General features: G+C 41.3%; 2 protein-coding genes across 7 annotated transcripts in view; both read right to left on the bottom strand.

Moving 5' to 3' along the window:
* HGFAC (HGF activator) overlaps positions 1-9,708 on the bottom strand; it is a 42,984-nt gene extending 33,276 nt beyond the window's left edge. The window contains exons 1-4 of the mRNA XM_027642660.1: positions 9,515-9,708; positions 7,942-7,996; positions 5,927-6,023; positions 488-561 (exon numbers count right to left, since the gene is read on the bottom strand). Coding sequence (XP_027498461.1) covers positions 488-561; positions 5,927-6,023; positions 7,942-7,996; positions 9,515-9,580 — 292 coding nt within the window. The 5' untranslated portion in view covers positions 9,581-9,708. The remainder of the gene's footprint in view (positions 1-487; positions 562-5,926; positions 6,024-7,941; positions 7,997-9,514) is intronic.
* A 10,523-nt stretch (positions 9,709-20,231) lies between these two features.
* Positions 20,232-25,644, bottom strand: part of RGS12 (regulator of G protein signaling 12) — an 89,574-nt gene continuing 84,161 nt past the window's right edge. For all 6 annotated transcript variants that reach the window (XM_027642650.1, XM_027642651.1, XM_027642652.1 and 3 more), the window contains one exon: positions 20,232-25,399. In XM_027642650.1, coding sequence (XP_027498451.1) covers positions 25,041-25,399 — 359 coding nt within the window. In that variant the 3' untranslated portion in view covers positions 20,232-25,040. The remainder of the gene's footprint in view (positions 25,400-25,644) is intronic.

Here is a 25,644-nt window from a genome sequence, read left to right as displayed (position 1 = left end):
AGGACTCTTGCAATGAATGTGTCTAGCCTCTTGCCTTCTCTGACGGAGCCCAAAGCCCAAGGAAGTCTGGTTTTGAGGTCTGCTTTTTCCCAAATGTTTATGTGCCTTCTAAACGATTAACAGGTCAAACAGACAGAAAAAGTAGCTGATTAAATGAAGGAAAAGCTAATAGGCCCATCCAAGCTGTGCAGGAGGAGAAGATGATCACCTCTATGCTCAGCTCCAGCTGGAGTTCAGATTTCCACGTTGGCGTTACCATAATTTCTCTCCATGACTTCAAATTAGTCAACAGAGAGTGAATTAAAGACTGTGTGATATACACAATTTAATACTATGGTTCTGTAGAGTCACAGAGAGATTATGGAAACAGCTGATGTGAAGGCTTGCTCTGTGTACACCAAATAAAAGGCACACTGGAGGTACCATCCCTCCTTACTGTGAAGGAGGAGCCAGGTACCTGGAGCAACCCAGCAATGGCTCACCTTACCTGCGTGGTCTTTGTACGACAAAGCACAGTGTCCCCACCTCCTGTCCCGGTCAAAGTTAGGTGTTGTTGAACACCTGAAAAGAAAATTAAAGGTGAAGTTTAGTGCAGCTTTAAATAACTGAAACTTCATGGCCTTCACACTTTGGCAATCTGGAAATTCATACCTTTTTTTTTTTTTTCTAATTAATATTACTTTCATTCAAACTCTCTTAACACCAGAGGGAGAAGTTTGCTTTCATTTGTTAAAGTTGCTCTGCTTCATTCCTCTCAAATTAAAAACAGATAAAAATGAGATGTAGAAGCAGGATCTGAGATTTTCGACAAATCCTCCAGAAAAATACCAACATTATTTTTATTTCTAAGATTAGAAAATGAAAGACAGAAATAAAAATAAAACCAAAGCAAACAAATTATGTCTCCTTTACTCATTACAAAACAAGCAAAAGAGGACCCAAACTATTTTTGATGCCTGATGGTTACTTTAATAATCTGTGGAGGCAGGAGAATGTCCACAGAGGGACTTTTCCTGGCTTTTAGTGACAAATGTATTTCACACTCAGTTCCTTTAAAACATTCTTATTTTGGAACTTGCTAGATGAAATGAGGAAATAACTGACATGGTGGTGATTTCCAAACACACAGATAAAACCTCCCCTTTTTTTTCAGAGCAGAGGACTGAGTCCTGCACACCACGTCGCCTGTGGGAATCCTACCAAGGCAAATTTTGACAACTCTTTCTGTACACCTTCCTTGCCCTCACTGGTCTGTTGTCTCCAAGGCTCAGAGCACTCCAAGAAGCATTGAGCTGCTGTTCTTCATTTGCAGAAGTAGACTTACAGGCTTCCCCAAAGTCACACAGGGAACATGTGACTGAAATGAGGCTGAATCTTGGGGGTCCAAGTCCTGTCCCAATGGGCCACCCACCAAAACATCCTCCCTAACCAATTCTAATGCAGAGAAATAGATATCAGCTACATGGCATTAGAAAAATTAGAGTTTACTTCATTTAATGTGCTTTATGATCTATTTTTATTATGCGTGGTTTTGTCATACCTTGAACACTTGGGTGATCAAATATTTTTTCACCCCGGGATGTCACAAGTTAGATTGAAATTTTATTGTAGTGCATGTGTACCATTTTAACTGCCCTACTTTCCTTCTTAATTAGATGCTATGTGGCATTTAAAACACTTAATTCCTGTGGAGCATTTGAACAGGCCATGTATATTAAGTTTGGTGACCTCAATTATATAAGGTGCAGTAACAAAAAGGTGCTTGGTAGCCTAGTGCAGATTAACTTGGCACGTACTTAAAAGAGGCTGTTTTCTCATAAGCATTAAGGCCGGTGTGACTCTGTTGGGAACTGATGGAAATTTCTCAATGATCCTTTGGTGGGAAGTAGATTGTGCTTTTTTAAAGGATGGTCTAGTGTGCATGAAGATTAAGATGAGGAATGAGTTAAAAGTGTTCTCAGCACTGCCTGTGTCACTGTTGGCAAAACCATCTCTGAACACTTCATCTGTGCCAGCCATGACGGAGGAGGAGAATCCACACTTTTCTGACTTTTCTGAATGACATAATTTCTGATTTAGCAGAGTGATGTTACACTGGGCAGCATGGAATAGGCAAATGAAAAAGGCTCTGTATAAACCTAAGAAATGCAAGAAAACTCTGGTCATTATGGGGGGGGGGGGAAAAACCATTTTTTATGCAATTCAATGCTCTCTGGAGTCTGTCCAGCAACAGTCAAGTTCTAAGCAAAGGGGGATCTCAAATTTTTCCGTCTAAAATGTTTTTTAGTATCAGAGACCCTGACAGAAGCTCCTTCTATCAGCTTTCCACAACCCACTGTCCTCCCACTCAATGCTCTCCACAGCCAGTCCCCTCCTTCCCTGTCATCTTGCAGTGACTACAAAGAGGTTGGTCCTACCTTGTGATGCCAAGCTGCCTCCTCAGTGTCAGGCTTCTTGCCCAGTCACATAATCCTTCTATATGTTCCACCACATATCTCTCACTGTCTGGGACAACCTCAGCACATCCTCAAAACTACTTCACTTGTCTCCCTCCTTTTCTTTTCAAAATGCCTTCTTTGCTTTGAGGCTTACCAAAAAGCGATGATATTTCGGTCTCGGGGGATGTGACCTCCAGCAGCCAGACCAACCCAATAGGCTTATTATTTCTTTGTGCTATCTGCAAATGCACCCATGCTCAAAATTTATGAGACAGCAAATGTCTTTACATCAGCCTATCACATAAAATTGTTAATAAAAAGTGAAAACTTAAAGACACAGACACTGAACTAACTACACCAGAAAAGTCCACTTTCTAGGGATAGATTTAAATAACATTTTAAACTCATGCATGGTAAACAATATAGGAATGGACAAACAAAATGGTGTGTCACAAATGAGGCCTAACTGGCTGACAAGATAAATGGAAAGTGGGCTTTCTTACCTATCAGGAGCATTGGGAGCCCTAACAATAGGATGTCTTAGAGCAAAGGCTCAGGACAGACTGGTGGAAGGAAAGACCTCTGCCATCACACTTGGTGCTGCTACTCTTTTCAAGACTTGGAGGTTGCCTGAAACCTTTTTAGGTGTTGTCCTGACCATGAGAGATGTCCAGACTTCACCTGACAACACCAAACCTACCACCACCAGCACCAGAAAAATTTCAAGCCTGGTGCTTGACATGTCCCAGTTCAACCCACATGCACTTCTCCTTTACAGGACTGCCATAAACTCTCCAGCTTGTAATCCAGCTGTCCAAAAAGCTCTCCTCTGCACTGTTTTCAATCTGTGACCAAAATTTCAAAAGTTATCTTCTTGTGTTCCAGGGAATATGGTAAGATCATGCCCTTCCTATACATGTCTAAGCGTATCTTTGCACAAGGGACACACATATCCAGCACCCAAGCATAAGATAAGGCTTCTCCAGGGTATGAATTTACAGCATTCCAATTTACAGCCAAAATCTCAGGCTAGGTCTGCTCCTGCCATTCCCCTTGAGCAGAATCTTGAGGAATCCATCCCACCATGGGACACAGGGGCAGGGTGCTGGCAGCTTCCCTGCAACCACAGCTCGGTTCAGTTCAGACCACTGTCCCCATTTGCTCTCACAGATGTTCACTGCACACCCATTTTGTCAGTCCCCACACTGCTCTGTCTTTCTGGAGGTACCAATGAAATTCAGAAGCAATTCCAGCTGGCTTCTTTTCTCCTCAGCACAAAGGGAAAATTTACATGATATCTTTAGTAAGTTGTCGTGTAAGACTTGGTAACAGGACAATAAATAGAAACTTATCTGTGAAAATAGCTTATAATTAAAGGGAAATGCAATACAGGATGCTGTTAAAGGAGGTCTATTATTTAAATACTGCAATTATTTCGTCTTCTTTCCCGTATTTTCAATAAATATTTATAAAGATACAACTTGTTTGTTGCTCTCAAAAAAAGTAGGGAGGGCTTTCTGCAGTCAGGAGCTGATTTATGTTGAAACACAGTATCTGTGTCATAGGTGCTATGAGAAAACATAAAATTAAAGCCAATTGGAGAAGGCTTTGGCCTGCACTGTGAAGTCTTGCCTTGAAGTATGACTTAGTAGAGTACTAAGGACATGAACTTAAATGCATAAGCCAGCACTGTCCTGGTCTGGTCTCCTTGCATTTGCCCCCAAGGAGGCATGTTGGACCCAGCCTCCCATCATCTCCATCCTTACTAGCAGCTTGCAGGCAGGTAGGAACAGGAAGGACACAAACCTTGCCTTCACCTGCTGTCTGCCAGGTCCCCCGAGATCAGTTATTCGACATAAGTCCAGCCTGGGTTAGTGCCAAGTCAAACAAAAATGCACGGAACAGGTTTCCCAACTGCTATTCAGGGCTCTTTTACCGGCATCTCTGTGCCTGAAGTCACACGTTAAGTTGCTTTTAGCTTATAAGCAATGAGTAAACACTGGTCAGAAGGTCACCCATAGGGTGAAATGGCCTGTCAAAATCAAACAGCTCCAGCTGTCCTCCTCCTCGTCTCCCTGCTTGTAAATGGCTTTTAAAAAATCGGAAGCATGAGAGCGAGTTGTCCAAGGTCAGCTCTAAAGTGTGCTCTAACCTTGGATCCCATCTATTCACAGGTTTTTCCATTTCTGTGGCCTAACTGGCTAAAAACAAATACACAGAGTGTCATGTATTAACAGGATACATCTTAAGCACTGCACGAAATTAAGTGGCTCCAAAGGTCAAACTCTTTGCGGCTACAGTTCATCAAAGACGCGGTTCAGATCGGAAAATTATTCCAGTTCCCTTTCTTTAGTTAAGATAGTCTCAAATTCTTGTTTCCTGGAGGCTTTTCTTACCTGTGTTATAACTGTGGATATTGGGGGAATTCCAAAGTGGTCTCCTAGCCTGGAGCTCTATGTCTATTTGTGTAAGCAGTTGTGTGTTGTGTTGTTTACATTACACCAGCACTTACACTTGAAACAGATGTGTCATAAGAAAGACACCACAGATCATGAAAAAATTAGACAGACAGGTATAAAAAATGAGAGTTCTGCCCCGCATGGGCGAGTAAAATAAACTCTAGAATATTATCTCTGCCCTGAAAACATGCAAGTGTTTGCCTTTCACATATGTGCTCATCTGGGCATATATTTTCACATTACTGGTGCCCACATATTCCCTGCTTTGTTGCCTTTGATTTCTGTTAATATACACCTATTATATGGGTTTGTCTGCAAAGTTAATCTTGTTTATTCAATGCTTGCTTCAGCAGGGTTCCCATATGAGTGCCCCTACCCCAAAATGAGTCATGAATACTTTTAACAGCTTCTGCATATGTAAAAGAGTAACCTTTGCCCAAATGAAGGAGACCTGGCCTTAAACACACTAGGAGAATAAATCATTACCCAACAAACAGGAGTAACCTCACTTCTTAGTACTGCACTATCCAAAAGGGGCCTGGTGCCAATCTGGATAGAAATTAGAGATACCGCAGGGAGGGAGGGCAGGGAAACCAACTTTCCTCAAAAATCAGATGTTCTCTGCTGCAATACAAGTACTGCCTGCACAAATCAAATAACTCCTCAACCAGGTGTCCTCTCTTGCAGGTGTCTGGATCACTCTCCCTCAGCAGAGGGTTTCTATCAGGTTCTACTTTTTCTGTGCAAGCTCTTGTCACTCATGTAAGTCACGGTTCCAATATGAAGGGCAGTGAGGGAACATTTCTGCTGTTCCTGAGCTTTCTGTGGTGCTGGAGATGCAGTGCCTGGGTTGCCTTCCCCCTGAGCACGAGCCTTGACCTGAGGGCCGTGACTATCAGCAGAACTGCACTGGTCTTCTTGGGCACAACACCAAGCTCAAGTGAATTATTCCAAAAGCAAGATTAAAGCACTAGAGGGATGACACTTTCATTTGAATGCTGTATTCATTTATGAGCAATGTGAACTTACCATTTCTTTCTGGAAAACGTATTTGAAATACATGAGTGATAAAACCTTCCACCAAACCGGAAAGGAAATTTGCATAAATTTCCATCCTCTGTAAACACTGAAATACAAGAATAAAAAACTCATCATGCAGCTGAACACCAACCCACAGGTATATATATTATATGCTATTATATGGATTTATGAAGGTAGATAACTATAAGTTTTTCAGCTCTACTTTTGACTCCATGTCTCTGCAACTTTTAGTGCATAAGAAGAGGCTTAAAATCCTATGTAATGACTGAATCAACAAAGATTAATGGACTCTGCAGTAGAATAAAGACCTCAGATCATTTCAGTTCAAAATAGATTGCAATTTCTGGTACAGCAAATGCCAATTATATTCATTAATTGCAATTATCATTTCTAATTATGTAGTATTGTAATTGCATATTAAAATAATTTCTGAAGTTGTATCCTTTCAAAAACCAATATCACATTGTAACATCTTTTTAAAATAATTAAGGAACCAGACAGTACAAACTGAAATAGAAACAGTCAGGAGGAAGAAAGTTTTAAAGGTTGGGGGTAGACAGATATTTTTGATTATACCACTCTCCCTTTGGGATAAGCATATTCCTTACAAATGGGGAGAAACTGATGGGACAGCATCTAAAAAGGGCAAGTTTTACATTCACCACGTCAGTGATGGCAGTCTAAGGAAGGGTAGTGGGAGTCTAAGGAAGTCTAGTGGGAGTCTATCAGAAAAAAATCCTTCAAGACAAGTCTTGAGAATGAGAGAGGTTGAAGATAAAAAAGACAATGAAAATCTGTCAGAGCTTATTTAACCATTAAACTAAAAACAATCAGTTTTGAAAGCCTGAAGCTTGAATGGGAAGCCAACCACTGCCATAGTAGAGAAATGGGGCGTGCAACCAAACTGGCAGCACAGCACATTTCCACGTCTCAGAGACAATGTACGGCTGCTCCTTGTCCTGAGCTTACCCCTTCCGTGCTGGTTGGGGCTCCTGCAAACCCTTAGGATATCTGTTAACCCTCACGAGCCAAGACTCATCATCTCAAAGAGCTGCCAAGGTCAGTTATCAGAATTATGGAAAAAATAACCCCTCCTTGTGGTCCAAATCCTTCCTAATCAGTTGGAATTGTGGTCACTCCATCTGCCCTAACTATCCTCTTCTCTGTCAATGTGAAATAGCCACTACCAACCCCTCTGCCATCCTCTTGTTGATCCTAGTTTGCATTGTCTGAACTAATTAAGCAAATGTTCAAATATCAGCCTTCTTTATCCAATACCTCTCGTTATAAGTAGTTAGGAGAGCTGTGAAAATACATCCCCACTCAGAAGACATATTGCATCCTGAAGGCTGTTGAAGATTGTTATAAGCTATAAAGGCACCACTAATGGCCTGATTCACATAATCTTTAACAGCAAAAGCACAGGATTAAAATAAAATGAAATAAAATAAAATAAAATAAAATAAAATAAAATAAAATAAAATAAAATAAAATAATAAAATAAAATAAAATTAAAGTCTTCAATGCCTGCACACAGCCAGGATGTTTGTTGGCTGCCATCAGAACAAATGCAACCCAGAAAGCTGCATGGGGCTCAAACCCTTCTCCCTCAGAGAGATCAAGGGCTGTGGTAGAAATTGAACCCATACATACGAAGAATTTATGTGCTTTAAAGCAACAGGGAAGACACACCTCTGATTAAAGTAAAGGGAGTTACACATCTCCAGCCACACCACGTTATGAGTAAATATAAAGCCACACCAGCTCAGACAAACTAAAATCCCATCAGCACCTTCCCATTAATCTGCACCTGAAGGAAAATTACCTGAGATTCCTGAGCTAATCCCAAATTCCCCTTTAAACAGAAATTAATATTGGCATAAACATTCCATAATCCTTATTCATGTTGAAACAAAGACAGGCTTCCTACCGACTTGCACAGTACAGACACAGACAAGCAGATCATTCTTACTGTCATAAGACCTATTGGATTTGACTTTTACCTTGTGGGCGAGTGAACTCATGTTTTGAGCCTTTTCCTGCCCGAGATTTGTGACGCTACAAAGAGAAAAAGAGAATGTGGATTGGAGACACAAATTCACTCTGGGAACCATCCTATTGGGACAAATGTATTTTCCAGGGTGCCCTGAAACTGCATTTTTCCCAGTGCTTCTGCAAACATCTCATTATTTGCATGTGATTTTTGGTGGGGCACAGTCTGGTGAAAGAGAATGGATACAGGTTGGTTCGTAAAAGACCTGTGCTGTTAAACCAGTACAATACAACAAAGGCCAAAGCTCTGCTCCTTTATATCTTTCTATTGCCAAGCGACACATCTCCTATTTCTCTCGGCAGGAAGCATACATGCACTCTGGGGCCAGTTCACAGTTACAAACAATATCTCAGCTTTTGACTTTTCCTGCAGTTTTTCTGTATCCCCCAGGGCATTAGTTACAAAAGCAACCTCCAGCCGTGTTTGGGTTTGCCGATCAGCAAGCAAAGAGCACTAGGTTGAGATGATTTTAAACCACAGGAAATAATAAAAAATGGTAATACACATAAAGTGCTGCCCCCACTAACAGTTGCCAGTGCTGGCAACTAAACTATAGCAAATAAAAATATTAAGAAAACAGCCAAAGAAGCAGCACATCATGAATGTAGAAGTGGGCAGGGGACATAAGTGAGGGTTAAGAAAAAGTTGTTGCTGGGATATATAGGAAGGGCTTGAACCGTTCTGCAGAAAAAAACAATTTTTGCAGTCTACACTGACTCTGCCAGCACTGAGCAGTCTGCAACTGCTTCAGCCAGGGATGATCTTTTCCTTGGCACCATGAATATTTCTCTCTGCTCCCATGTGTAATATCTGAGGAGATACTTCTGTAATTCTATGGGATAGTTGGGATTATAGCATTGTTTAAGTATATCTGAGTTAGTTTTAACCTAGCTAGTGAAATAGGGCTGATCATAAGGTCCAGGCTATTAGCTGTCCTGCTAGTACATGGTGGATGCCAGGCCATGGTGGGGTTTAAGCCAACTAGTAAAGTCAAACCATCATGGCCACGCTCAGCAGTGCTTCAAGTGCCTGGTAGATATACCACAGAAAAGGCACAAAGCACATGATAAAAAAAATGTAAAAAAATTACATGGAAACAGGGAGAGGTCTGAGAAGAACAAGATAGCTACCTAAGCTGGCCTGTTCAGTTACCAGACAGCAGTAAAGTCTGTCAGGGGGGCACTCTCCTACTATGCTACTGCAGGTACTTGCTTGTGTCAATATATTTCTGAGATGTATTTTCAAAGGATTTCAGTTTTTGTGGTCTTTCCTCCCCTCCCTTTCCTAGTCCCTGGCAGGGCATGGATGTAAGCAATTGCTTTAAACACAGAAATGTAGAGTACCATCTACCCCCAGGTCCCCCATTTAGTCAGCACTGCTGTCAACCTTCATCTAGCAAAACCATTTTGTTTTCCATTTGAAGCTCTCATCCTCTTGGTCTGTTGCTCAACCTCAAAGCAACATGGTCTTGCCAGGCAGCATGTAGCTGATCCACCACTCCTAAACAGAAGAATCAGACTTACCGTCTTTGCACAGCCACTGCTCAGAGTCAGAGCCAAGACAACAGTGAAAGGAGCACAGACTTTCATCTTTGCTTTCCTCTCATGAAGGTTTTGCCTGGTACAGGGAAACTTCCAGGGCTGGGCTGAAGTGGAAGGGTGAATCAGCAATGAGCTTTCATAAGGGACTGTGATTTACTCGACTTTAGGGTATTTTAGTTTTCTAAGTAAGCAGAGCTGTTATCATTGTTAATCATTAATGTCTTCATGGGTAGAAGGGAATGACATGTAGGGAGAGACTCTCCCTACATGGAAGTTAGTTAAGAGTTTACAAAGTGTCTGACCCTCAGAGATGATCCCTGGTGTAATCAGCAAATATTGAATAACACTTCCAGAGGAGCTGATCCAATGCTGCTTGCAACCAGAGATGATTTATTATCCAGATGTTCCCCTTCTCTCTCTCTTCAGGAGCTAATTAAAATCATAGTGTATCAAAAACAAGGAGTTCAAAGCAAGCCCACTCAGGAGATGGGATTACATTGCAAAATATGGACCAGATCAATGCCAGTATCAGACACAAGGATTACTCATTAACAGATGGTTACCTACCCAGCTGTGACTTGCAACAGCAGCCTTCCAGCAACAGATTGGGAAAGTTACAAAGAAAGAAAACAGACATAATTCTGAAAACACATTTTGTGTATCAAAAAGCTCCCTTCTGCCACCATCTGAGCAAAGCCATCTCTGTCTTTTAAGAACCTGCCTGAGAAAGCTGCAATGCAGAAGCATTTTTAACAGGGATGCAGAGGGTATTGCTAAAAATGGAGATTTCACCAGTGGAGTGTATTTCAGCCCCACCTTGCCTCACAACCAAAATCCACAGGTTTGGCTGGTACAACTGTGCCTGTGCTCGAGGCTTTTGCCAGCCATGTCCTGTCAATCAGGGACCGCACCTCTTCACACCCAAAATCCCCAGAGCCACAACAACAGAAAGAATACCATAGTCCTTGCTTAAGTTCTGTGCTACCCTTTGAAGTTTCACTAGCACAGGGATATGATTATTTTTCATGTTTTTGACCCAACAAGACCATGGCAGTAGGGCCCAGCAGTGCAGTGGAGCTACTCCCTGCACAGTTTTGACATGACGGTTTATCACGTTGGAGGGAATTTGCACTGGCTGTGCTATCACACTACTGTGGCCTTCATCACAGTAGTAGCTCCTGTTAGTACAAATAGGCATATATAGATTTATGGACTAAACTTTCCTACTGTAAGCAAGGCTTGGAACAGTAGGAACCAGGCAAATTTGGAATTTTCTTCTCAAAATCCAGCAAAGACCAAACAAGCAGAAAAAAAATCTTTGCCCCTATGCATTGCTTGTTGCTGGAAGACTTGAAGTAAATAAAGGCTCAGAATGGACTTGTGGAATAGATTTGTCTTATTTTCACTCATTTCAAACATGGAAATAGGATGTACAGGCAGTCTGATCTGCCTGAGGTCACCTGGCAAAGCTGGAACAGATTTCCACTTTCTACCCTCGTTCTTGACTTTGGCCATCAGGCTTCAAATTAGTAATGCTTGTAGACATCTGCTTATCACTGAGCTACTGAAGTTATGCAAAGAAAGAGAAAAAGAATAGCATTAGCTGCTGTTCCATTCAGAGTTTGCAAAAGTTCTGCAGAAAGTGAGGAGCAGGGGAGCAAGGAGAGGAGGAAGATACTTCTTTAAGGCTGTGGAAATATCCTCTTCCACCCACTTCCAGAATGAAAATCATCCACTTTCAGGACGACAAACACTGTGTTTCTACGGTGAACAAGTCACCAGGTTGTAGGAAAACATTTTTGCATACCTAAAGGTAAGAGAGAAGAAAAGTAAGAATGCATTCTGTGTCCATGTGTATACTCCCAGTTGTTGTACTTTGTAGGAATTGATCTACATCAAGAGCTGCAGAGTGACTTTCTGGGGAGTCACAACTCTAAGCTTTTAGCTCAAACTGATTCCTTAACATAAGAAAAATGAAGAAGCACCAACACCAGGAGCCACTTCAGCTGATAGGACGGTGCTGGCACAAAGCAAAAGGAAAAGACATGAAAGCCAGGAGTTGCAACAGCTGCCAGAGGAGCACCACCATAAAATGGGAATTACCCCTGAGTAAGGTCTGAATAACGACCAAACAGTGATTTCAGGGCTCAGACAGATCTGAATCATTAAAAACCCTAACGGCTACATGTATGCTGCCTGCCTTGGTTCAGCAGAGAGGTGTCTGAACAGGTCTTATGGCCTCAGCAAAAGGGCAGAATTTGAGGTGTGGTTTTTTGGTAAACTATGTTAAATGATCAGTGACTTTTTCAGGTATTTATAACCAGAAGAAACTCTGCCTGCATTCTTCAGGCTTTTTGTAGAATCAGTAAAAATGAAGTATGCCACACCTTTTTTTTTTTTAAGAAACGCATCATTGGCAAGAAACTACTCAGAAAACTGAAGATTAAGTTTTGATATTTGAATTCTTACACACTTCAGAGAATGCTGGGCTTTTGGGAGTTCATAAGTGTGAAGAGTACGATCTTGGTTAGAGATGCGTGTCACATGTGAACCCTGTGGCCATGAGCAGCACAAGAAGTGTGCACAGAGAGGCAGCTGAGGAGCAAACCTGAGGAGAGAGAGCTGAGATGTGTGAATCCCCTACACTGGTCTGGTTTTATGCCATTCCAGATAGAACCATCCAGCAGTATGGGCCTGGGTGAGCTGGGAATGACTCCAGAGGCAGAGAGGCACCCACTCTCATATTCAGATATCACCAGACTACATGTTCTTAAGACCTCTGGGGTGCCTGTCATGAGTGAAATGTCTTCTGCTGCAGGGAGCAGATGCTGTTTGGTTTGCATCCGTGCAGCCTGTGAGACCCAGGGCACTGTCCCAAAACCATCGTCCCATGGGTCAGGCTGATGAACTGTAGAGCTGCTCTCCATAACCTTCTCAAGCCAATTCCTCTGTGACTCACTATTTCCAGCGTAGTGACAGAAACTTCCTATAACAGGAAATAAGAGTCAGGTGTGTATGGAGCTAATACTGTAACAACAAGGAGAAACACAATGAAGATATGGAAACAATCCGTATGGCAGTCAAGATAAACTCCCTAACTTTAGATTTTAGACTTCGTCTAGTGCCCATTTCAGACCGGGCTCTGTAAAACACTAAATAAATACAAATATATGTGTGTATACATATACATATATATATAAAAGAAAGAGAAAATCTGGAAATAGGAGCTAGAGGAAAGACTTGGGTTTGGGGGGACAGAATATTTGGCAGCTCTTAGGCAACTCATCCCACAAACAAAACTGAAGCTAGAGTCTGGTTCTTGTTTTCAAAGAAAATTCCATTTTTCTTTTAAAGAAAGGTATATTCTGATTCTTAATTTTGCTGCATATAATATTGAACATTTCCTGTGTACACATAATCCAAATGTATTTGGAGCCAGATTCTGCTACTACTAAAGACAGTGAAAGGTTTCAAAATAAGACTAGGAATTCTTTATCATGTTTGTAGGCTGTAATCTTTCTATATCAAAGACTAAAATCCCTTAGTTTCAACAATCATTTTCCCCTTTATACTAACAGCATGGGAAAAAGAAAAGGCAAATAAACCTACAGTAAATGAGGAGAAACAGACAGAAATCTTACTGCAGGCCATGTAGTACATACTGATAATGCTGCCTCATTGCAATGTTTTTTATTTCTTAAAATTTAACAATAATTAATAAAAGCCCAGACTGAGTCCAGACTCCAAACTGCTTAGTAATAATGACATAATATTAACAACCATCCTTAATCATTAAGTATCAACAAGACGTAAATTAACTGAGTCAGCCATCAATATGAAATAATAAAATTTCAGGGTTTTTTTCCGTCAATTAGTTGACTAGACATAAGTGAAAAGACAAGTCTAAACACACACATCCCCCGTTTGCATTCATCTCTATGTACCAGCTACCAAGAAGACTCTGAGAGGGCTGTCCCATGACTGCAAGGTCATGTGTTCTCCATTTTTTCTGACCATTGTAAATGTTTCTGAGAAAACTTCCACTCAGCTACTACAAAACTGAAGAAAAACTATAAACTTTTCTAATGATTGATCCCCTCTGTATTTTTGCAAATTTCTAAGCTTTTTCATAGTAACAAGATAACCCCAACTAACTGGGTAATGTTGCCTCCTAAGATGATCTGACTTCACAGCTTTAGTTGGCATTATTGCTGTGAAGCCCAGACTCAGCTTCCTGGATAAGGAGATGGTTGCAGGAGCAGTGCTGGCAAAAGGAACTAGTGCAAGATCTAAAGTCTCTGCAAGCATGCTCTGCCCAAGACCTTTATACAACCTGATGGCTGCACATGAACTGGAAGTAATTAGAAATATTTCTGGTATTAAAAATACAACTTTGGATTTATCTTTCAGGAATGGGTGGGATGCAAGCCATCCTGTGTGCAATTCTGCTCCTGGTGTACTAGCAAGGGACTCAATGCTGACCAGAGACTGACTCACAGACCAGCTCAACTCTCTTCTTTTTTCTCTAGGGGACCTGCAAACCACACTACAGACCTTGTTGTCTGTCGGGTGGGATTCCCTTCATCTCTGTTGCTTGAGATTATTCCCATCATCCTGGGAGCCATTACCAAAACTCAGCTGTCCCTGTTACTTAATGAATATCCTAATCACCAGAACTGAGGCTAACACTCCTGGGCTAAAAGTATAGTGACTTATATATATATATATATATACACAAAAATAAGGCAACACAACATTGGGAGTACATGAGGAACATTGTCCCTCCTTCATCCTCCTCAGTTGCCCCAGTACGAGAGGACAGGTCACACCTGCCTTGGCAAATGGTGCAACCTCAATCTTGTCACTCACATTCACAGGCAAGAATTGAGCATCCACCTTCTTTTATGTCTCCTGCAGTGGTGCCTTGAGAAAAGCCATTGTGTTCCTTTTGCTAAAGCAAAGAAAGCAAGCTGAAATTACTTTGCTTGTTTGCTTATTTCAGAAAGAAAAAAACAATTTTGGCTCAAATCAAACTTAAAAGTTGAGTTATTCATATGGGCCTTAAACAGTGCAGGACCCAGCTACACTGCAACCATAAACATCCCCTCATTTCCCTGGAAGCTTCAGAAAATCCAGGGGGAAAAAATTGACATGGTTTTGGCTTTCAGAGAGAGGTGGAGTCCCAGTCCATCCCCTCCTGCACTAGACTTTGCTGTCAGCATTCGCAGTCCCCAAACTGCACATAAGCTCTGCCACACTGTACCAGAGCAAACAAACCCTTTCCCAAACCACCCTGCCCTCTCCTCAAGGCAGCAAGGCTGGTAAAAGCACAGCTGCAAGAGGCTGGTTGCTGAGCAGCTGAGACCCAGCAAACAGATTTGGCACTGCAGCATTTAGCAGATAATCCTGGGACAGAAAGATACGCCTTCACCCAAATGTTTACTCCTCCTCAGTCCCTTCACCTCCCACACTCCCCCAGCACCTCCAGCAGCTCTCCTGGCTTCCCTCACCTGCAAGCTCACAGATCTAGGGTTTTCTGCACCGATTTCCTTTCTCTTCTCTCCAGGGACTGAAACTGTTCTAGTGTCTATCGTGTCTTTTTTTTCCCTCTCACTCACTCATCACCCTCATCCCCTCTGACATGTTGGCTGTGGATGTCCCATCCTGGCCCACGACCTTGCCAGCAGTCTCCAATGCCTCACAGTGCTCAGCAGCAGAGGGATTATCTTCCTTCTATGCACAAGACAGTCTCATGTGTTACCGGGTTTTTCCTTTTTCTGCTACCTTCTGCAGGGCTTGGGACTCTCCTTTGGCAGCTCTGCAGATCTTCACACTACCACCACATCTCCCTATGGACATGGATTTTCTCCACATGATTCCTCCAGTTGGCCTTGGCATATTTCTGTTAAATATCACACTTCACCAAACCCCTCATCCTGGTGTTTATCTGGCACTTCTACCCTCTTATCTCACTGCTGCCCCTCAGATGTGGCCTCCTTGGTTGCTCTCCACTAGCACCTTTTCTTTCCACGCTAGAGGGTCTGCACTCAGAGCTATACCAACCTCAAAGTCACAGACCTCACGAGTCCCTCTCCAGTCACAAGGTATTGTATTCACCTCCCTCCCTCAGTCCAGAGCTGCACAGCCTGTCCTGATGGCCTATGCCCCACAGGAGCAGGCACAGGACCCTCCACAGCCCAACACCCAGAAGCTGCAGCCTCTCAAACAGGCTCTGCAGCAGCAACAGGGACCTGGGCCACCCTCTCCTCTTCTTCCAGCACCTAGGAAGGCTCTCCTCAATTTTTTATACTTTTCCTGTGTCTGTAACCCTGCTTCAGCCTTTCACGTGACAATCTTTCCTGCCGACACTTCCCAAAGAGGCATATAACACACTGATCAGGCTGAACTCTGTGAGCACAATCTCCTGGTCCCCACTGGCATGGGTGGTTGACCTCAGCAGGATGTGGTATCAGACAAAATCCTGATGGTGATTTTTGTCTTTTCAATTGACCACCCTTGTGTGCACTGGTTTTGTAATGGCTTCATGTGTACTTCTCTGTGAAACCTCATTTTTAGCCAAATACAGCCAGATACAGCCACTGCAGGTCTCTATTGTAGGTACATATTTTTAAAGCCTTTCCTGCAACTGTGCTCCTGAATATTTTTTTTGATGCATCCAGAAAACTTCGTTTCTGCTCTGAAGAAAACAAATCATAAAAAAGTTGCAATGGAAGAGCTGGGCTTGAGCTGCAGAAACAAAACCAACCTGTGCTTTTATACCCCTAATCACACAAATCTGTGGGTGATCTGAAGCTCTGCCACAAGCCACAGTATGCTGAATCTTAATTTATACATCCCAGACATTGATCTAATCTAAGCTTTTAGAAGTTCATTTCATGATAACACTTAGTTCTGTTCATACACCCAGATGTCATGATATATCTAAAATACTATGCCTGCAACCAGTCTAGGATGTGTTTGCATGAAGAGACTCCTACTGTATGAATAAGAGTGGAAAGTAGGTAACTGTATTTTTCAAGGACTTTGGTATAAACCTTTGCCAATAACCCTGGCTGAAACAGTAGGCCCATATACAGAGGCGTACGGGGTTTTTTTAGCTGTGTACTCACTGAAAACTGACAAGAAGAGGTGTGGAGGCACCCACCTTCCACCAATGCCAACACATTTAGGTAACTTCACCACAGGCTGATTTGCAATTGTTAGGCATGTACATTTTTAGCTGTGCTCAGATTCCTGCTATTCCACCCACTTGCTTCATTAGCATATTAGACGCCCCCATGGCATATTTTAAAATGGTCTATAAGTCAAGCATGTGTGAGGGAAGGTGGTTCCACTTCTGCAGCTGAAGGTAGCTGAAGTATTCCCTTGTGAAGGGGGAAAGAGCACTAACAAGGGAGAGACAGCCCCATGGGAAGCATGCCAGACCCACAGCCTGCCTCAACTTTGGGATGATTTCCTGTGGTAAGGTGGAGAGTAGGGTTCACATATAAAGCTCCCAATTATTCTGATTGCAGGCGTAATAATATTATGTATGGAAACCTGTATATATATGTACACATCCACATCTTCTGTGCTTTTTTCATATATATATATATATATATATATATATATACACATACACACATACGAACCTGTAAGGGACTCCTCCAGCTTCTCCCCTCAGTCTCTCTGCTGCCAAATTCTTGTTCCCGTGCTGGAGAAGGACTCTTGGACCTCAGTCCCATGCTCCAGGATACATTTAGGAGAGCTGGTAATGTAACAGGTAAGCAGAGAGATAAGGCTGCCTCCTGGAAGGAAGGGCACAGTGTCCCTTACCTGGGCACCCCTCTCACTGCATACAAAAGCCAAACTACTAGCCTCCTCTATTATCTCCCTCTGCTCTTGCCTTTCCATGGTCTCATCCTGTTGGATACTGTTGCACAGCTTTTTACCAAATCAATAGGGATTCTGTCCCTGACAAAACTCCAAGGCCGTTTTTCCTGTACTCCTACAGGTAAGGCAGGCAGAGACGTCCCAGGAAGAACCAGGTGAGCAGCCCTCTCCCCACCGCACAAATCCTGACTTCAGAAGTGATTGTGTACCACTCACTGTCTCATCACTGGCCTCTAGAATAGGCTTAGGCTAAAGATTTCACAGCATGGTCAATACCTCTGCTGTATTTCCTTCTCTCTCTCTTTTTTCCCCCCATTTTCCTGTATCTCCAGTGCCACTCCCTGTAATTGCTGCAGAAATGTAATCGCTGCTCTGTGTAATTGCTGCAGAAACAATCTTAGCTGTCATTGAACTACATTGTTCACAGATCAGGAGGAACTGGCAGATCAGAGTCACCCCACCTAGCTTCAGGGGCCTCCTGCATATGTATTTACATCCGAGATAGGTATCAAGGTTCACAGCATAAGCAATGAAGACCTTGAAAATACAGAAGAGTTAAACTTAAGGTATGAGTCCTCTGTCCAAAAGTATGTTTCTACTCAAGGATGAAGCAAATCATTCTTTATATCCGTGGACAGTATTAAACAAACAATTCTTTATATCCACAGACAGTATTAATTATATCCAAAGCAATTACATAAAGTAAAACCAGTGTTTAGGATACAAAGGCAATTTTGGAGTAGACACCTAATGTTAGGCAAGATCCCAACTGCATTCTCCTGAAAGAGAAATCATGACTTTCAGATCAGCTCTGCTAAGTCTATTTTGAACTAAACTGGACTTTCTTTTGCTCACAGGAGGCCAAATTCTATGTACTACAGAGGTGTCTAGCAAGGAAAATTATATCTTATGATATCACAGAGCGGGTGCTTTAGTGGTATAAGCAACAAATGGCAGCAGAATCTCATACCTCTGTATCAGTCCCTTTCCCACAACAGCATAAAACAGGCAAGATGCAGTGGGAGAACCAGCTTTCTCCAGAAGATGGAGGCAGTGCAAGACCAATGGAGCTTCCCCATCCTGCATCTTCCCACAGGAGATGAACATCTGCCTGCCTTCACCCTTTCTCCAGGGAATGAAGTTGTGGCACGTGTTGTGCTCTGGATTTTCTAACACACACATGCTCACACTTCAGTCAACGCTCAAATGAGTAAGAGCAAGATCAGAGATAGGTGCCCACCATCACGGATTATCTCCTGGTTGCAAACAAGTTTCAGCTAACTGCTCTGCATACAGAGGGCTGATCTCAGCCAGGCATTGCTTCATCCTAGCCATAGAACCGGCTCTGGAAATTTTAAAATCACAGAAGAGGTCGAAGTTATGTAGCTGTTGTTGATGGATTTCATGTTGTTGTTATACTGGTAAATACAGGCAAATAGCTACTGAAAAGGATGCATCTGCAAGTCTATAAATGAGGGAGAACAGTAATTAAAAGGGTAGTTTCTCCATCACATGGTTTCATATTTACAGAAAGGACTCAAAGCATTAAGAAAGACTCCAGTTACCTCTTGCAGAAATGGGCAGAAGAATTAGTTTCATTTTTGTGCCCTGGTCTAAGAATGTGCCACTCCAATAGGTTTAGCTTTAATCAGATGAACTTCTAGCAGACCTTTAATTTCCTTATCAGTCTGGAATTGTGGTGTGAATCTGCACATAAGTGAGTTATATACTATTTTGAGATTGTGAGATCTTTGCAGGCAGAGAATACAAATGAGGTACAGGTTGGTGCTCTCTGGTAAAGCAGACACAAGATATTTAGGAATACAATTCCCAAACTTGGTCTTCAGGGCCTTCTCCAGTGATGTGGGTGAGTGGCCTTTACAGCACTAGCCCTGACACTTGCTGCAGGCTATGGGCACTTGGAAATGCTCTGGTGGTTTTGCAGCTCTGTGTACCTGCAGGGGTGGGATTCAGCATTATCACTGGAAACTGGGATGAGATTATAATGGGCAGCATTATAATGATGCATGGCAGCATGACAACATCTCCAGTGTTGTCATGGACTTCGAAGATTTAAGTTTCATTCCATTCCCATCAGTCATTATTTTCTATTATTGGTACTTAAACTTCTGTATGTCCCCTTGCTCTGGCACAGATCTTTCTGAGCACCAAAAGGAATGTGGATTGAAGGACTGAAGGACCATTGTGTCACTGACACAAGTCAGTGTACACAAACACTGAAGCCCTGTTACCCCCAAGTTTTTTCCCCTTTTGCTCTCTGGTAGGTAGAGTATCTGTGTATTTTAGCAGTGGTTGCTGCAAGGGCAGAGAAGTTCTGATGCACTGGTCCCCTCAGACCACCACACAGACCTAGACAACCCACCACGACTATGCAGAAGAGAAGCCAGAGGAGGATTACACTGTACCTGGAAAACATTTGGCTATTCAGGCTTGCAATCCCTTTGTGTTGCTAGAACAGAGCAAAAGGAATTAATTAAAGGCTAAAAACATACCCTACTATTATTAAATTCCAGAGCATGAGCTATTTTTAAGGTATATAAATATTTGGCAGAAATTCTTAAGAATCCTCTTATAAAGGAATTCCTTTATGTAAGCTAGGTTTAAGAAGATATCTTTGCAGAATCTAATAAAATGCAGGCAAGTCTCAGGTTGTCTCATTCTTCCATTTAAATGATGTGATGTCCAAGTGGCAGCAGGTTCCAGAATAACTGAAAAAATCTTTTTCACATCTTTTCCCTACATGGAAATTAGATATCAATGAAACATTATCAGTACCAGTGGCATAAATTATTTACTTACTACATATCCAATTAACATTTTTAATGAGTTTGACACACTTAAGATTCTATAAACATTATTGTGCAGTACATGATTTCTTAATACTTTGGGGAGAAAAGGCATGAGAAACAAAAGTAATGTGCGTTTTCATATTAGAAAGTGATCATATAGACATTTATAGACAAAATCACAAATAAAACAAGAATACAAATCAAGTTCTGTACATCAGCATTTTAGACTGTACAACAAAATGATCAGTTGGGACAAAAAAGTATAAACAATTTTCTTATCTTTCACATAAGCAATTCAGAGAGCATCTTGGTTCATGTGCAACATCTTGGATTTGCTAACATTTTGAGTAATGCAGGCAAGATTTACAGACACCTGATCATCCAGCACTTCTCAGTAGATTTTTTTTTTTCTGAAAAAAATCAAGACTAAACCAGCTAAAAGTGACAGTTGGTCTAGAGGAAGGAAATATTTCAGTAAGATCAATGAAAGCTTTCTTGTTTTAACTGGCATTGCATTAGGGTTCACAAATCTCATGGTTGTTCAGTGCCCTGTGATGCTGAGCTTGGGATGCTGTTGCAAGAGCACAGAGAGAAGGGTTTGGATGTGCCACTTGTTTTTGCTGAGAACACCCACACTAACACAGATCAACAGTGTTGTCACACAAGTTTGCTACAATCCCACAAAGCTTGGAAATCCACCTGTTCATGCAGAAACTGTGGTTGTTTCTAAACCCAAGTCAGTGAGCCGTGGTTGGGAGTTAGGGAGAGTGCCTCAGACCTGCAAGGGTTTTGGCTTCTCACACCCCTCGATAACGACCTGCCATTGGGCCTTTGTCTAACTGAGCCTTTGGAAACTTTTCAAAGTCTTTGAGAAACTGTGAAAAGATGCCTCCAGATGTTTGCATCACGCTACCACACACTTGCCTGGTCTCCCAGCTACCAAATACCTTAGGAGAGACCATTTTAAATGACAGTATTTGCTATCAATTCTACATTGGAGAGGTCTGGGTGAGCAGCAGCACCACTACAGAGAAACAACTACTGGCAAGGATTTCAGTTTTGTGGCAAAAATTAAGCTACTTCCAAAGAATCAAAATATGCTCATAAGTCCTGGTTATCCCTGCTACAGTGAGACAAGGAGGTTACTGGCTGAGTCATGTCTTTTAGAAGTTTTCTGTTAAGAACAGTAAATTCCAGCAGCAAAAAAAAAGCAAGAATAAAGCAATGCATGTTAGAGCAAAGCCACAAAGAAGCCAAAACTTTCAGGCAGAGAAGTAGTGCCTGAAGGACCCAGCATCCTTGAATGACATTAAATAGCCCCCAGAAGACTTTCAGGGGCATGAGAAAGGACACAGTATAGCTCAGGTATTGGTTCCTTCCCACAGAGCAGTAAAGCTCTTGCAAAGTCTCTCTGCAAACCCTGTTTATGTGTCTTCACAACCCATTGGTTCCTTGTCACACAGTCCCCCAGAGCTAAACAGAGCAGTGGTTTATTTTTCATGTGTGTTATATCACAGATTGGTTGACAAGGCACACAGCTACAGTAATCCTACAGGGAAGTCTCGTTGCAAGTTTACCTACATGTATATTTTCTATTCTTCACAAAGCCTTTAAAACTAAAACACAACAAAACTGCGACGTGTGGAGTCAATGAGACTGAAACCACCACAACTGAAAATCAGATACCATGACAACAAGTGAAATATAAGACAATTGTGAAATGAGATTTAGAATGCTGCAGGGTTTTCCAAGTGTTGGGGTTGGGGTTTTTATACCACTGGTTGTTACAGTTTCAGGTTTGAGTACTGATACAGGTCAGTGGATCTCCCTCTTTCACAATGGAGGATGGAATAACTGAACTTCCCTTTATTTATCACCATAGGATTAGAAAGACATTAAGAGTAACTCTGCAGAAGTGGAGTTCCAACAGGGAAAAACTGGGAAAAGTAAAAGAGAAATAAAGCCACATAAAATCTGATTATCTTTAGGAACTAGACGGCAAGATAAAGGATCAAGCTATCAAGCAGGGCTTCAATTAGGCTGATTTTTAATTTCAAGCAGATTTGATTAGTAGTGGAAATCACAGTATGTGGAGGCAATTTAAAATCACATAACAATGTTGAAGTCATACAGTAATTAGAAAGTAGACCACACTCCTAGTAAAATATTAGAAACCATCCGCCAGAGACAGGTTGTCCATATTCCTTTTTATTAACTCCTGATTCCAGCAGGTTTAGCTTTTATATTCTGCCAGATATTGGATAGGAAAGCTAACATTATTAATTATTTCTAAGTCTAAAGAATTAATTTCCATTAATCCTAGATAAGAAGCCATTCTTTTAAACAATCTGCCAATAACTGGCATGACAGTGTGGTCTAGGGAGAAACGGTTTTTCCCATGTCCCTTTGTTTACAGGATTTCCAGGCATCATGCCAAGATTTTTCTCTATGTTAAAGAAAACTCTGTTCTTTCACATCCTTCCTTTTCTTGCATGCAGCTTGACTCCCATGCTGTCAAATTCTCTTTGAATCCTTGATACAGTCAAATCCAATATGTTGCACTCAGAATTTATGAACAGCATTTTTATTTGCTTTTTTTTTCCAAATACAGTAGGCTGGGGAGAGAAAACAGGAGAAAATGAAGAAAGAGCTCTTTGATTTATACCTGGCTTCTATTAACTTCATCTGATGACCCCTAATCCTTGCATTAGAAAAGTGTGAAAGTCAATCCCTATCCACCCTTTTCATGGCACTCAAGGTTTTTCAGCTGATATTGCATCTCCCCTCAGCTTTCAGTCAAAGAATTCTGTATTGCTCACTACCAGTCACTTAAGAGCACTTGCACAACATGAGATAAGCAACCTTGTATCATCTAAAATACTGATCAGAGATTAATAAAGACTGTAATTACTGTATTTGAATTTCAAGTTTTAACCATTAGGATTTTATTTTTCAAGACACAAAAACAGTGCAAAGCATATCACAGGTAAAAATGCCCTCTCTTGAGTTTGACTGCTGTAATGTTAGTCTTGATTAGGATGAAGCTATTGATTTTCCAGACACAGGAAAAAATTGTGGCCATTTATTTGTGCAAAGAAATATTCTCTCATGGGCAATTGTTAGCAAAATGCTACCAAAAAATACCCAAAAAATCCAACAACAAAAAAAATAGCTTTAAAAATACATAGATATTTAAATGTTTTCACATCATTGGGCTTCACTGGGCTATGACTGGTTTGCTACATTCTGCCCGCTGTGTTTCCCAAATCTCTATATTGTTACACCACCATGATTTTATCAGGACTCTCAAATTAGTTTAAAGCAGGAAAGTTTTTAAAAGAACAGCTATTTTCACGGGATATATCCTCATTCAGGCCCACACAAGGGTTTTCCTCAATATTGAAAGCAAAATCAATTACAGTAGAAAAGAATTAAAGTATTAAAGCTAATGGGTGTTGTATCCCTTCACATCACTGGAATATTTGATGTAATGCTTAAGCATTAAGCCTAAGCTTTAGGAATCTTACTTTACAATTACAAAATCTTACATATCTTCTTTCTCGCCTTACAGATTTGAGTTTAAGAAACTGAGTGACAGTGTCCAGTACCCTCAGCTATTCAGAAAATTCATGATTCTTGGTATGCTTTAGGAGCAAAGAAAGAGAAGTTTATCAATAATTGCTGTGATGCTTTAGACATAGTGCCTGTGTGGATCTGCAGTTCAGGAGCTATACAGCATGACTTCTTAAGTCTCACAATAATTGCAAAGCAGTGAACCACCAGAAGTCTCACTATATCCACTCAATATGATGAGCAGCTGTCAACCAATCTTATTTCTTTGTGTACCCTTTTGCGTGTCCAGGCTCAAAACCTCTTCTGAAGACATGGCAAAGGAGGAAAAGGACGAGGTGGCAAAAAAGAACATGTTCAGCAGTCTTAAGTGTCTTTTCTTTCTCAGCTCTCCACCCAAGGCTAGAAAATTAACTGAAATAAAACGAATGACAAGAAGAAAGAGAGGCACTGAACCACTTATCAAAAGAGCAGTAACAAATGTGCCTTACCTCAAAGCTAAAAGACACTGAGAGCAGTGATGAGGAGGGACCTGACAACCCTCACACCACTATGTAATTAGATATATATTTTTGGTATGGAAATATCACCAGTGTTGGCTACAAAAGCAGCTATTATTCCCAGCACAGGAAATTCACAGTTTTGGGGGGATGTGGGGGGGATTTGCCTCTTACTGCTTGTATTACAACGGTTTTATTGCATATATCCAGGCAATGGACTGAATTCCACTTGGACCTCTTCCCAAACGTTATGACACAGACAGGAAGATACTAAGAAAATAATCCTAATCTCTTTACATCAGTAACTGATTTTACTTACACTTCAAAAATCTACTAAAATACAGGGAATCCTGCAGACAAGAGAAAAACATTAGAAGATTAAACTGAAATTATCTTAAAAGGTTTGGCCAGGGGAATTTAAAGTAAGTTTGTCTTGAATAAAGACAAGAAGGGTAGGGGTGGAAATAGCAATTTTAATTGCACTGTGCAATGGAATTATCCCAGGGAAAATTATATAGAAATGGTAAAAGTAGAAAGCTCAATACTTTCACTGGAATACTATCTTTTCATTCTAGGGTTTCTAATTCATATCAGAAGTGATGGTATGGCAGGCTCTTTGAAGGCAACTGAGCATTGAAAACCACCTATAACTTGTAGAAACATCTCTCTAAGGCATATCTCCATTGTTGCTGATGCCAAGCAAAAATAACAGAATATTTAATTAAAAACAGAGATTTAAACAAAAGTAGCCTTATACTCAGTGGCCTTATTCTTTTCGCTCTTGACAGCAATCAGAGATGGAAGGTCTGATGTCCTGTAAACTCCAGTTCTCATCCTCCCTTGGCAAGATCTCAGTTCAGAGACGTAACCTTCAAAGCTGAGGTTCCCTTCAGAATCATCGCAGGACCGTGTGCCAGAGTCTTCCAGTTTGACTCCATCCACATCGATTATCCTGTTTACAGGGAGCTCTGTTCCAGGATTCCCTCTTGCACCAGGAGCATTAAAGCTTCTGCTGGTCTTTGCTTTGTGAGAGGTCTGCTCACAAGAGTTTCCTGAAGTTCCTTGTGAATCTTTTTTCTTTCTGTGGTTTGCACCTACCAGAAGAGTTAAAAACAAAACAAAGGAAAAAAAAAAAAAAAAAAAAAAAAAAAAAAAAACAGGAGAGTTATGCATCTTCTGGTTTTAGCAGTTTTCAATATTGCAGCTTCCTCTGAGGCCCTAATTGTAGATAGTCAGCTGAGATAGTCAGCTGAGATATTCATCTACTCCATCAAAGAGACTTACTGATGTACCATGCAGGTAACTAAACATTAGATCTCAAAGATCAATGTAAAATCTT

The sequence above is a fragment of the Corapipo altera genome, unplaced genomic scaffold, assembly GCF_003945725.1.
Source record: "Corapipo altera isolate COAL_440 unplaced genomic scaffold, ASM394572v1 22, whole genome shotgun sequence".
Classification (NCBI taxonomy): Eukaryota; Metazoa; Chordata; class Aves; order Passeriformes; family Pipridae; genus Corapipo; species Corapipo altera.
The sequence above is the reverse complement of the archived record's forward strand: the minus strand, read 5'-3'. Positions and strand labels throughout refer to the sequence as shown.